The following is a 13,787-nucleotide window of genomic DNA, read 5'->3' on the forward strand; positions in this document are numbered from 1 at the left end:
GCTAAGTGCACTTTGCATTCCAAAACTTTAGGGGCAGTATTGTGCCGAAAACGTCAACATCCGGGATTTCGGGAAGTACCACATAATGCCGTTAATATAAAAGGACAGTGGGGCCATCCGGTGATCGGATAACCAGATAAATTTTGAAATTGGTAAAACAAACAGGATTATGTCAAACATTTGATATGTATAGTTTTTTTTTTTTAAAAACATTGTTACTGTAGATTATCTAAATATTAGACTTTAACCCGTTCAAAGTATTTGACGGACCACAGGGTGGCGTTTGTGCGCTATCGCCGTATAATCTTAAGGAAGAAGAAGAAGAAGACCCGTGTGGTTGCTGTCGTTCATCGTGCGTGTGTGTTACAGTTTTATGAAGAAGAACCGACGCTAAAAAGAACAATACAGTCAAGAAAGGGACATGGTGTGATAATTGAAACAGAGGAGCAAACCTATATTTAACGCTGAAGAAATATCGCGGGAGCGAGGGTAGCAAGGTTAGTGTTTTTGTGAGAACAGTCGCTTTTTCGTAACATTCAATTGTGAATGCTCTGTTAGCTTTAGCGCTCAAGGACCGCGTCCTCCGACTCGGCCTAATGAGCAACTATCGCGCCAAACTCGACAAAAGAGGAAAATGTGCTTTTGAACTTACTAAATCGTATTTACTAATTGCATCTACGCAATAAAACCCATAGAACCGGCAAATGCGCTTTCAGTTTGTTGTGAGGACGTTAGGGTTTTATTTGGAAGCCATGTTGTTGAGCTAACAGGCTAATGCTATCTCCAGGTAAAAAGTAATTTTCTGTATAAAAACATCGAACAGGCAGTCATTACGCGGTCTATTATTTTCATTCTTCTTGATTTAGCGGTCGTCACTTTTACAAGCTGATTCTCGACATTATATTCTATTAAGTTCATTAGCGTGTAAGCGAAATGGCGAATCACGGACTTAGTGGGTCATAAAGTGATTCCGCTCATAGGTAGACAATAAGAGTCATTGTATGATGGTTGTTGTTACGGGAGAGCTAGACATTTAAAAGTAATACAATTTATATCTTTTTTTATTGTTTAATAATCTCTTTCAGTAGGACACAATGGCAGCTACCTTCCCCTACCGAGCGGTCCCTCCAGGGATGCCGCCAGGTGTACCTCCTCCTGCACCCGTCCCGGACTACATGTCTGAAGAAAAACTACAAGAGAAAGGTACGTAACTCCATAAAGTAAATTTTGACAAAGGGTGGCTTTTGAGAAGGATGTTGTTTAATAATGGCCCCCTTCCAACTATTCAGCAAGGAAATGGCAGCAGTTGCAAGCAAAACGCTATTCAGAAAAGAGAAAGTTTGGGTTTGTTGATGCACAAAAGGAAGACATGCCACCTGAACATGTCCGGAAGATCATCAGGGACCATGGAGACATGACCAACAGAAAATTTCGTCATGACAAGAGGGTGTACCTTGGGTAAGAGATGTTTGTTACAGTTTATAATAATTAACATTCTTGTGTGTATTCTTACTTACATTTTGCATGTCCTTTCTGTTTTAATGAATAGTGCCCTCAAATACATGCCCCATGCTGTACTGAAGCTACTGGAAAACATGCCTATGCCCTGGGAACAGATCAGAGATGTGCCCGTCTTGTATCACATTACTGGAGCTATTTCATTTGTGAATGAAATTCCCTGGGTCATTGAACCAGTCTACATTTCACAGTGGGGGTAAGAGAATGCAGTAGTTGATGATTAAAAAAAACAAAAACATACACCAATAAATATTTATATACCACCATTTGCAACACACTACAGGAGCACTAATTGATAATTTCATCCATAAAATTAATATTCGGTTTCCCTTTGACTGTTCTTCCTAGAACCATGTGGATTATGATGCGTCGCGAGAAGCGTGATCGGCGTCACTTCAAAAGAATGCGATTCCCACCTTTTGATGATGAAGAGCCTCCATTGGACTATGCTGACAACATCCTGGATGTGGAGCCATTGGAAGCCATACAGATGGAGCTTGACCCCGAGGAGGATGCTTCATGCGCAGAGTGGTTGTATGAGCACCAGCCTCTCAAAGACACCTCAAAGTAATTTTTTGACATGCTAAACAACAATAATTTTCTATATTAGTTTATGATGTGTTTAATCAAGTTTTGTGCACTTTTTAGATTTGTGAATGGCGCCACATATCGGCGGTGGCAGTTCACCCTGCCCATGATGTCCACATTGTATCGCCTGGCAAATCAGCTGCTGACAGATCTGGTGGATCTCAACTACTTCTACCTGTTTGATCTCAAGGCCTTCTTCACTTCTAAGGCTCTTAACATGGCCATCCCTGGAGGACCAAAGTTTGAGCCCCTTGTGAGGGACATGAATCTCCAGTAAGTGCTCCGATTGAGATGAAAAAATATTGGCCAGCTAAAAAGCTCAAGGAAGGAAGCAATAAAATGATGCATTACTTTTAGGTGTAATTCGGCAAACCCTTTGTTCAGTGACCTGATCTTCCATAATTGGCTTGTCATAACAAAATAGAAAGAAAGTTTTGTTGCATCCACGATCCATTCTGAGCTTTTATTTTGCGTGTACCCTGATTTCTTGTGTTTCTCCCGCAGAGATGAAGACTGGAACGAGTTCAATGACATTAACAAAATCATCATCCGTCAGCCCATCAGGACAGAATACAAAATTGCCTTCCCGTACCTGTACAACAACTTGCCACACCATGTTCACCTCACCTGGTATGACTGACATAATTGTTTCTCATTTGAGTTAATCTTGAAAAGATTAGTACACAGTTTATATCTTGGCTATTCTTTTGAAATTTGATTATGTTTCATCAGTGTTGCATAAATACCTTTCTGTTACAGGTATCACACACCAAATGTAGTGTTTATCAAGACAGAAGATCCAGATCTTCCTGCATTCTATTTTGACCCACTGATCAACCCCATTTCACACAGACATTCTGTCAAGGTAGATAAGTATATGGAGTGGCTTATTGATTAAATAAGATGATTAAATCATAGGAATATATACATTTCTTGACCAACAAAATCACAGATGAAATTTAGAGTTAAGTCCTCCTACAAAGGCGCACTTGCATTGGTTTGCTTGTCTGCGTAAGAACTGGAGCAAAAGTGAAATGAACAGTGACAACCTTTTACTGGCTGCACTTGCAGTTGGCCTGTGGCCGTTCAGATATGACTACTTATAAAAACTTAGACTTCTCTTTGATTTAAATTACTGTATGTCTTATCCTCGCTAAACTGAAATGTCCCTGACTGTCCCTTTTTGCACCAATTCAGAGTCAGGAGCCTCTGCCTGATGATGATGAAGAGTTTGAGCTTCCTGAGTATGTGGAGCCCTTCCTCAAGGAAACCCCTCTGTACACAGACAACACAGCCAACGGCATCGCCCTGCTGTGGGCGCCGAGACCTTTCAACCTCCGATCTGGCCGCACCAGGCGTGCCATTGATATCCCCCTGATCAAGAACTGGTGAGCAAATCAGCATCAAGCCTGAACAATCCTAATTCTTAATTTATCCTTACAATAATTTTAGATGTTTTTTTGTGCAGATTTAAAATGTAATTTAAATGATTAATGTTTTTCAGGTACCGTGAACACTGCCCTGCTGGACAGCCTGTGAAAGTGCGTGTGTCGTACCAGAAATTGCTCAAGTATTATGTGCTCAATGCTCTCAAGCATCGACCACCAAAGGCACAAAAGAAGAGGTAAATGTAATATAGATAAATAATGGATACCAGGATTTCAATCTTTCCTTGTGATGCAAGTGGCTTTCATAGGAAGCTAAAAATATTTTCTATTTTTCTTTCAGGTACCTCTTCCGCTCTTTCAAGGCCACCAAGTTCTTTCAGTCTACCAAGCTGGACTGGGTGGAAGTGGGTCTGCAGGTGTGTCGGCAGGGCTACAACATGCTCAATCTGCTTATCCACCGCAAGAACCTGAACTACCTGCATCTTGACTACAACTTCAACCTGAAGCCTGTCAAGACACTGACCACAAAGGTAAAGTTCTTACTGTTTAAAGTGTTTTTATGATGATTCTTTTAAAAAAATTGTTACATTTGTACAGAATTTTTCTGTACATTATTTGCCATTAATATATTTATCTAATTCTAGGAACGAAAGAAATCCAGATTTGGCAATGCCTTCCACTTATGCAGAGAGGTGTTGCGTCTCAGTAAGCTGGTGGTGGACAGCCATGTGCAGTACAGACTTGGAAATGTTGATGCCTTCCAGGTGTGTTAAACAACAAAGCTTTGTCACACACAGTGTGTTATTGTCAAGAAAGACTTTAAACAATGATTTACTTTTCTTTTTCACCTTTGAAAATTTGAACTTGATATGTTGTCGTGGGACATTTATATAGATTAACATAAATTTTGACTAATCCTCGAATGTTTTTATTTGTACTGTAGTTGTCTGATGGGCTGCAATACATCTTTGCTCACGTGGGTCAACTGACGGGCATGTACCGCTACAAGTACAAGTTGATGAGACAAATCCGGATGTGCAAAGACCTGAAGCATCTCATCTACTACCGGTTCAACACTGTAAGTTAATGTTGGATTGCATCCAGCAGTTGCCCTTGCGCAGGGATTTTCTGTCCTTTGCCCATATATTTTTTTTTTATCTTGTTTGCGTCAGGGTCCTGTGGGCAAGGGTCCAGGTTGTGGCTTCTGGGCTCCTGGCTGGAGAGTGTGGCTATTCTTTATGAGGGGGATCACTCCTCTGTTAGAGAGATGGCTGGGAAATCTGCTGGCCAGGCAGTTTGAAGGTATGTGTAGGCTTTTTTGTTAAAGGATGTTTTAGCAGAAATATTTTTTGCTACAAATAAATAGAACCTAAAGTTTAAGCAATGCTACCCCATTTCAATTACTCCCGCAGGACGTCATTCCAAGGGTGTAGCCAAGACGGTTACGAAACAGCGTGTGGAGTCTCACTTTGACCTGGAGTTGCGTGCTGCTGTGATGCACGATATCTTGGACATGATGCCTGAGGGTATCAAACAAAACAAGGCCAGAACCATCTTGCAGCACCTCAGCGAGTCTTGGAGATGCTGGAAGGCCAACATTCCTTGGAAGGTCTGTGTCTCATGGAGTGTAATTACTGTTAAACCTAGGTTTTTAAGGAAGGTGTTCAAGGTTTACAGTATTCACAGGCTGTTTAAGCTTTGTAGTTATTGTGGTATAATAGTTTCCAGGATTTTTAAATCAATCGTGCATCATTTCCTGTTGAAAGACGGATTTACGATTAAGTGTGATGCAGTGTGTTTATGTATCTAATCGTATTTAATCATCCATACAGGTGCCAGGCCTTCCCACTCCTATTGAGAACATGATCTTGCGCTACGTCAAGGCAAAAGCTGACTGGTGGACAAATACCGCTCACTACAACCGTGAGCGTATCCGTCGTGGTGCCACTGTGGACAAGACGGTGTGCAAAAAGAATCTGGGGAGATTGACACGGTTGTACCTGAAAGCTGAGCAGGAAAGACAGCACAACTACCTGAAGGTACTGTGAACACAGATCTTATGAGGACTTTACTACAAATAGCTCTTGATTATTTAACCTTTCTGAACTGTCCTGCTATTACACATTTCATGTTGAACATAGCCCTCTTACAAAGGCGCACTTACATTGGTCTGCTTGTCTGTGCGTAAGAAGTGGAGGAACAGTGAAATGAATGATGTCTTGAATCAGTGGCTGCTGTGGCAGTTGACTTGTCGTTGTTCAGATAATCAAAATCCCAACATTTACTTTTATTTCAGACATCCTTACCAATAACAAATGAATTATTCAACCCATTTTAAATGATGTTGCATCTCTACACCACTTATTGTATTATTCTCTTTTTAATACAGGATGGTCCCTACATCACGGCTGAAGAGGCAGTAGCCATCTACACCACCACTGTTCACTGGCTGGAGAGCCGGAGGTTCTCGCCCATTCCCTTCCCTCCTCTGTCATACAAACATGACACCAAGCTGCTCATCCTTGCTTTGGAAAGGCTCAAGGAAGCTTACAGGTAAACATAAACTAAATCACAATTCACAATCTGAATGTCTCTTTCTTGACAGGCATTTGAGTGGGTATTTCTTTGTAACTTCATGGTTTGTTCTTGGTCCATCACATAGTGTGAAGTCTCGTCTCAACCAGAGCCAGAGGGAGGAACTGGGGCTGATAGAGCAGGCTTATGACAATCCTCATGAGGCCCTGTCTAGGATTAAACGTCACCTGCTCACTCAGAGAGCTTTTAAAGAGGTGAATATGCTTCCAACAATCTTATATTATAAACCATTAGTGGGATTCTTATCCTAATTATGTTTAATTTTAAGCAATTGCATTTTACACATTTCTTATTTAATTCAATTCCCCTCAGTCACAAATTAATTTCTCCTCCAGGTTGGCATTGAGTTCATGGATTTGTACAGTCACCTGGTACCAGTGTATGATGTAGAGCCCCTGGAAAAGATCACTGATGCCTACCTGGACCAGTACCTTTGGTATGAAGCTGATAAGAGGCGCCTCTTCCCACCCTGGATCAAACCTGCTGATACAGAACCGCCACCTCTGCTGGTCTACAAATGGTGCCAAGGTCAGACAGACTTTCTGTGGGGCAAAAGAAACTGTGGAATGGGACATGTTATGACAAGTCTTAGAATGCAAAATGCATTTAATTTAACTTGTCAAATCTTTTCAGGCATCAACAACTTGCAGGATGTTTGGGAGACTGGTGAGGGAGAATGCAATGTAATGCTGGAGTCTCGCTTTGAAAAGATGTATGAGAAGATCGATCTGACCCTACTCAACAGACTGCTTCGTCTCATTGTTGACCATAATATTGCTGATTATATGACAGCCAAGAACAACGTGGTCATCAACTACAAGGTGCTTATTTTGTGTATTTTTTAGTAAATGTCAAACTCCGACCATTGTTTTCTCCCTTATACGTATATTTTATTACATGATTCCTATTTAAAGGCATGTGGTAAAATGGTTTCTGTTGTGATGTTTCTTTCTAGGACATGAACCACACCAACTCTTATGGAATCATAAGAGGACTCCAGTTTGCCTCATTCATTGTTCAGTACTATGGTCTTGTTATGGACCTACTGGTGCTGGGTCTGCACCGTGCCAGTGAAATGGCTGGGCCACCCCAGATGCCCAACGACTTCCTCAGTTTCCAAGACACTTCCACAGAGTCTGCTCATCCAATCAGACTGTACTGTCGCTACATTGATCGCATCCACATCTTCTTCAGGTTGGCTTATTGGAAATAGGATGGTCAAACTATGTCGTTTTTAAATGCATTTTTTGAATACATCATTGTATCTTAATCAGGTTCTCAGCTGATGATGCAAGGGATTTGATTCAGAGGTACCTGACTGAGCATCCGGATCCCAACAATGAAAACATTGTTGGTTACAACAACAAGAAGTGTTGGCCACGGGACGCTCGTATGAGACTGATGAAGCATGATGTCAACCTGTAAGTTGTACTTCCAAGACTTTATTTTGTCAAAATGTATTGTTTTTTGTTTTAAAGGCTTTTTCCATATTCCCCTCAGGGGCCGAGCTGTTTTCTGGGATATTAAGAACCGTCTACCCAGATCTGTGACTACTGTTCAGTGGGAGAACAGCTTTGTTTCAGTCTACAGCAAAGACAACCCCAATCTGCTCTTCAACATGTGTGGCTTTGAGTGCCGCATATTGCCAAAGTGTCGCACAAGCTATGAGGAGTTTACCCACAAGGATGGTGTGTGGAACCTGCAGAACGAGGTAAGAGGTTAAAGCTGAAATGCCGTTATGTTAAAGGCTGCTCTCGAGATTCTTTTGTTGGTGAATTTCTTTTTTTTTTTTTATTTTTTTCCTGTCTAGGTAACCAAAGAGAGGACAGCACAGTGTTTCCTGCGTGTTGATGATGAATCGATGCAGCGGTTCCACAACAGAGTACGTCAAATCCTGATGGCCTCTGGATCCACCACTTTCACCAAGGTCAGCAAAAGAATTTTCTTAAAACTAAGTGTAGTAGCATCGGACGAGCTAATAGACAAAGAGGGATGGGCTCTCATTGATTGTCTGTAATCTGCCTTTACCTCCAGATTGTCAATAAATGGAACACCGCTCTGATTGGTTTAATGACATACTTTCGGGAGGCTGTGGTGAATACACAGGAGCTCCTGGACTTGCTTGTGAAGTGTGAGAACAAGATCCAGACACGTATCAAGATTGGTCTGAACTCCAAAATGCCTAGCCGTTTCCCCCCAGTGGTCTTTTATACACCTAAAGAGTTAGGAGGGCTTGGCATGTTGTCCATGGGTCACGTACTTATCCCACAGTCAGATTTGCGGTAAGTCAGAAGTCCAACTCTTGATTAATGTTGAATTTGCACCCCAAATTTAATACAACTAACAATCCTTTAATTGTTCTATCTCTACCAGGTGGTCCAAGCAGACAGATGTTGGCATCACCCATTTCAGGTCTGGAATGAGCCATGAAGAAGACCAACTGATTCCTAACTTGTACAGATACATTCAGCCATGGGAGAGTGAATTCATTGACTCCCAGAGAGTGTGGGCTGAGTATGCCCTCAAAAGACAGGAGGCTATTGCCCAGAACAGGTATTTAATTGATTTAAAAAAAATTGGGTGGTGCAGTAATTATTCATCTTATATTTTATATCAGTCAAAGGTGAAATTAAACAAGGTGCATAACAGTGTATTCTGTGCTTCAGGCGACTGACCCTAGAAGACTTGGAAGACTCATGGGACAGAGGAATCCCCCGTATCAACACCCTTTTCCAGAAAGACAGACACACACTGGCCTATGATAAAGGCTGGAGAGTCAGGACAGATTTCAAACAGTATCAGGTATAAAAACCTTTGTTCGCTGTCAAGTTTGGTGGTAGTAATGGCATGAGCTATTCTCTTATTGATGGCTTTGTTTTGTTTGGTTACAGGTGCTGAAACAGAATCCATTCTGGTGGACTCACCAGAGACATGATGGCAAACTCTGGAATCTCAACAACTACCGCACAGATATGATCCAGGCCCTGGGTGGTGTGGAGGGCATCCTGGAGCACACCCTCTTCAAAGGCACTTACTTCCCCACCTGGGAGGGTCTCTTCTGGTGAGAACACTTTAACAGAGAGAATTCTTGTGGTGTATTTTTTAAATAAAAGACAGAAATATTCCCACCTGAGTGTTTTAGTTTTTGAAAGTAAATATTGAAAATGGTCCCAGCAAAACATGTTCCTTTTACCTTTTCTCAGATTTGATGTTTACTTCCTGTGTCATCTAGTTTGTCTCTAATTCTTTAATGCGTTGTTTTACAACTTTAGGGAGAAGGCCAGTGGATTTGAGGAGTCCATGAAATGGAAGAAACTGACCAATGCCCAGAGGTCTGGTCTCAACCAAATCCCCAACCGTCGTTTCACGCTGTGGTGGTCCCCAACCATCAACAGAGCCAACGTCAGTACAATCATCATTTTCCTAACGTTTCTATTATTATACTGCTGCCCTGGGAAATAATTAAAAATTAATAACATTGATTCTCCTCCTCTTTTTAGGTGTATGTCGGTTTCCAGGTGCAACTTGATCTGACTGGAATCTTCATGCACGGCAAGATCCCAACACTGAAGATCTCCCTCATTCAGATCTTCAGGGCTCACTTGTGGCAGAAGATTCATGAGAGCGTCGTCATGGATCTTTGTCAGGTTGGTGTGACGTCTTACCTTGTTATGAACTACTTTGTTAGTCAGCCAATGTCAGAAATATCTGGAGTTACCTCTGAATACTTAATGGTGACTTCTCTGTTGCACAGGTGTTTGACCAGGAACTCGATGCTCTTGAGATTGAGACAGTACAAAAAGAAACCATCCATCCCAGGAAGTCATACAAGATGAATTCATCTTGTGCCGACATTCTCCTGTTTGCATCATACAAGTGGAATGTCTCGCGACCATCTCTGCTTGCTGACTCCAAGTATGATTTTATTGATTCAACTTTACAAATTAAATGTAACGTTTGGACAGATCAGATCATTTAGGTATTTTTGGTTTGGAGTTTTTATTGATTTATTGTTTTTCCTCTTGCAGGGATGTGATGGACAGCACCACCACGCAGAAGTACTGGATTGATATTCAGTTGCGCTGGGGTGATTATGATTCCCACGACATCGAGCGCTATGCCAGGGCCAAGTTCCTTGACTACACCACAGACAACATGAGCATCTACCCCTCACCCACTGGGGTGCTGATTGCCATTGACTTGGCTTACAATCTTCACAGGTAACATACAGTAAATTCATTGACAGTTTCTTTTGACTCGGTGCAGTCCTTGTGACTAAACGCCTGTCAGTCTGCTAAAAGCCAATCAATCAAGTATACTTCTCTTTGCAGTGCCTATGGTAACTGGTTCCCTGGAAGCAAGCCTCTAATACAGCAGGCCATGGCTAAGATAATGAAGGCCAACCCTGCCCTGTATGTGCTCAGGGAGCGCATCCGCAAAGGTTTACAGCTGTACTCCTCTGAGCCCACTGAACCATACCTGTCCTCGCAGAACTATGGTGAACTTTTCTCCAACCAGATTATCTGGTTTGTTGATGATACCAATGTGTATCGTGTCACCATTCATAAGGTAGACGTTGCTTTTCTTTAGCAAATCTGTAAATGGGTCGTTTTTAAAATCACTTAATTGTAAATATTTTCTATTTATTTCAGACATTTGAGGGTAACTTGACCACAAAGCCCATCAATGGTGCCATTTTTATCTTCAACCCAAGGACAGGTCAACTGTTCCTTAAGATCATCCACACATCTGTGTGGGCTGGACAGAAGCGTCTGGGACAGGTGTGATCATGTTCTATCAAGAGTCATCTCTTTGCAACAACTTTTCATGCTTGTTTAGTGATGATGGCGTGTGTCCTTTAAACAAGACTTCTCGCCATCTAATGTGGTTTGTCTCTGCAGCTGGCTAAATGGAAGACAGCTGAAGAAGTTGCCGCCCTGATCCGCTCTCTGCCGGTGGAGGAGCAGCCAAAGCAGATCATTGTTACCAGGAAGGGCATGTTGGACCCTCTGGAGGTGAGAGGTTTCAGCGCCGATAAAATTGAACCATAAAAAGGTTTAGGTCTTAAGATGTGAAAGTTGAGCTCCACTTTTTAATCTCGTTGCTGCTCAGGTTCACTTGCTCGACTTCCCCAACATTGTGATCAAAGGGTCAGAGTTGCAGTTGCCTTTCCAGGCCTGTCTGAAGGTGGAGAAGTTTGGAGACCTCATCTTGAAGGCAACAGAACCTCAGATGGTTCTGTTTAACCTTTATGATGACTGGCTCAAGACCATCTCATCTTACACAGTGAGTTTGACTCCACCACTAACAGATGGAACTTAAATTAATAACTGGACGTGCGCCTGGGCTTGTTTAGGAACATCACGTTATTCTTCTGTTTAAATGGTTGGTTTCTGTTTTTTTAGGCCTTCTCAAGACTTATACTGATCCTTAGAGCCCTTCATGTGAACAATGATCGTGCAAAGGTGATTCTGAAACCCGACAAGACAACTATCACTGAGCCCCATCACATCTGGCCCACGCTCACTGATGAGGAATGGATCAAGGTTGAAGTGCAGCTCAAAGATCTCATCCTGGCAGATTATGGCAAAAAGAACAAGTAAGTAATTTCTTTGTATATTAACAAAATGATGGCGGGTTTATATTAGAACTCTTTTCTTTCCTCTTCATCCAGTGTGAACGTGGCTTCTCTGACCCAGTCTGAGATCCGTGACATCATCCTGGGAATGGAGATCTCGGCTCCATCACAGCAGCGTCAGCAGATCGCTGAGATTGAGAAGCAAACTAAAGAACAGTCGCAGCTCACAGCCACGCAGACCCGAACAGTCAACAAGCACGGCGACGAAATCATCACCTCCACCACCTCAAACTACGAGACCCAGACTTTCTCCTCTAAGACCGAATGGAGAGTCAGGTACGCTGACAGGTTTGAATTTCAGACACAGATGAAGGTGTTGACCAGTTTTTACCGTGAGTGTCATCTTTGTCCCACAGAGCCATATCTGCTGCTAATCTCCACCTCCGAACCAACCACATCTATGTGTCATCTGATGACATCAAAGAGACGGGCTACACGTACATCCTGCCCAAGAACGTCCTCAAGAAGTTCATTTGCATCTCAGATCTACGAGCACAGGTGTGTGTGGAGTGTTTGATTGCTGGTTAGCATCCTTCCATCAGTTTAATAATTAACATCTTAACTTCTCTTCTCTATTGATCCTTTTCTTCCAGATTGCTGGATACCTGTATGGCACCAGTCCACCAGACAACCCTCAGGTGAAGGAGATCCGTTGCATCGTTATGGTGCCGCAGTGGGGAACTCACCAGACTGTCCACCTGCCCAACCAGCTGCCGGGTCATGAATACCTTAAAGTAAGAGGCGCCACTACATACGCCAGCACAAGACTCTTTGCGTTCTACACTGTCACGGTTGTGAAGGTCAATTTATTTGTTTTCATTTTGTCCAACTCATTTTAATTTTCCTTTTAATAAAAGGAAATGGAGCCCCTGGGCTGGATCCACACACAGCCCAACGAATCTCCACAGCTTTCCCCGCAGGATGTCACCACACACGCCAAGGTCATGGCTGACAACCCCTCCTGGGATGGGGAGAAGACCATCATCATTACTTGCAGGTCTGTCTCACAGCAAGTCAGAAGTTGCCTTTCGGGCTTCCCGATCGTTATACAAATGTGACTTATTTTATTTGTGCTCGTCAGCTTCACGCCAGGATCCTGTACGCTCACAGCCTACAAACTGACCCCCAGCGGCTACGAGTGGGGTCGGCAGAATACAGACAAGGGCAACAACCCTAAAGGCTACTTGCCATCCCATTATGAGAGAGTGCAGATGTTGCTGTCTGATCGGTTCCTGGCCTTCTTCATGGTGCCTGGGCAGGGTTCATGGAACTATAACTTCATGGGTTAGTACATTTAAAACTGTATTTCTACATATGTGACTGCATTTGTAAATGAAACTAGTGTCAGTGTGTGTGAAATACACGCTCCGCTAACCATCGCGCTCATTTGTCCCACCACAGGTGTACGCCATGACCCCAACATGAAGTATGACTTGCAGCTGGCCAATCCTAAAGAATTCTACCATGAAGTTCACCGACCCTCACACTTCTTGAACTTCGCCTCGCTGCAGGAAGGGGAGATTTACAATGCCGACCGTGAGGACATGTACGCCTGAGCTACCTTAGCGCTGCAGGAATCATGTGTAAACACGCAGCCCTTGTTATATTTCTAATGAACACAAAACTGATGTTTTTGATCTCTTTTGCAAAAGCTTGAAGATATTTTAGAAGTTTGTTGGGTTTTTTTTAATATCTTTTCTGCAAATGTTCTATCATTTATTGTAGCCAACTACACTTTTCCATTTTGTGTGTAGTTTCTTATAGACAGTTCTTCTGTGTAATATTTGCTAATGTGAAATTTGGAAAGGTCAGACTTGTTCACATGACCCTGTTCAGAAAACATGAATCCAAACGTATTTTCGTGCAAGTCTTGTCGCTGTACTGATGTTGCACCCTGTGTCAGATCACCTGGGTTTAAATAAAGATTTCTTTTTACAAACAAACGTCAAACCGTTGCATGAGCTGGTGTTTCCTATGGCAACACTAAAGTGTGCTCACATTTGCTCATTTTCTCTTTAAAAGAGGGCCGAAGTGCACGAATCCCGCGCGACTGACCCGTT

The 13,787-nt window shown here is 42.5% G+C and overlaps 1 protein-coding gene across 2 annotated transcripts; it reads left to right on the plus strand.

Moving 5' to 3' along the window:
• The first annotated feature begins 194 nt into the window (after positions 1 to 194).
• On the plus strand, positions 195 to 13,677 carry prpf8 (pre-mRNA processing factor 8). 2 transcript variants are annotated; one of them, XM_057049220.1, is made up of 43 exons: positions 195 to 497; positions 1,086 to 1,203; positions 1,290 to 1,458; positions 1,550 to 1,714; positions 1,867 to 2,085; positions 2,167 to 2,379; positions 2,611 to 2,736; positions 2,866 to 2,971; positions 3,304 to 3,494; positions 3,611 to 3,730; positions 3,835 to 4,024; positions 4,139 to 4,258; positions 4,438 to 4,572; positions 4,667 to 4,796; positions 4,907 to 5,103; positions 5,327 to 5,533; positions 5,884 to 6,047; positions 6,157 to 6,283; positions 6,425 to 6,617; positions 6,723 to 6,910; positions 7,045 to 7,283; positions 7,364 to 7,510; positions 7,590 to 7,800; positions 7,900 to 8,016; positions 8,124 to 8,371; positions 8,463 to 8,642; positions 8,756 to 8,891; positions 8,981 to 9,150; positions 9,362 to 9,491; positions 9,590 to 9,736; positions 9,844 to 10,004; positions 10,118 to 10,309; positions 10,421 to 10,658; positions 10,742 to 10,870; positions 10,991 to 11,104; positions 11,202 to 11,375; positions 11,495 to 11,688; positions 11,764 to 12,003; positions 12,084 to 12,225; positions 12,321 to 12,461; positions 12,585 to 12,724; positions 12,809 to 13,011; positions 13,129 to 13,677. In XM_057049220.1, the coding sequence occupies exons 2-43, from the start codon at positions 1,095 to 1,097 to the stop codon at positions 13,281 to 13,283; spliced, it is 7,017 nt and encodes a 2,338-aa protein (XP_056905200.1). In that variant the 5' UTR covers positions 195 to 497; positions 1,086 to 1,094; the 3' UTR covers positions 13,284 to 13,677. The 2 variants fall into 2 exon arrangements, with proteins under 2 accessions (XP_056905200.1, XP_056905201.1); XM_057049221.1 differs by having other exon boundaries at positions 296 to 497; positions 1,089 to 1,203.
• The last annotated feature ends 110 nt before the right edge of the window (positions 13,678 to 13,787 follow it).

The sequence above is a fragment of the Takifugu flavidus genome, chromosome 12 (assembly GCF_003711565.1).
Source record: "Takifugu flavidus isolate HTHZ2018 chromosome 12, ASM371156v2, whole genome shotgun sequence".
NCBI lineage: Eukaryota > Metazoa > Chordata > Actinopteri > Tetraodontiformes > Tetraodontidae > Takifugu > Takifugu flavidus.

Coding starts and splice junctions, on each gene's coding strand:
- prpf8 (XM_057049220.1), top strand. CDS start 1,095: ATGGCAGCTACCTTCCCCTACCGAGCGGTCCCTCCAGGGATGCCGCCA. Junction 6,048..6,156: donor AGGCTCAAGGAAGCTTACAG/GTAAACATAAAC, acceptor TCCATCACATAG/TGTGAAGTCTCGTCTCAACC. Junction 10,310..10,420: donor TTGGCTTACAATCTTCACAG/GTAACATACAGT, acceptor TTCTCTTTGCAG/TGCCTATGGTAACTGGTTCC.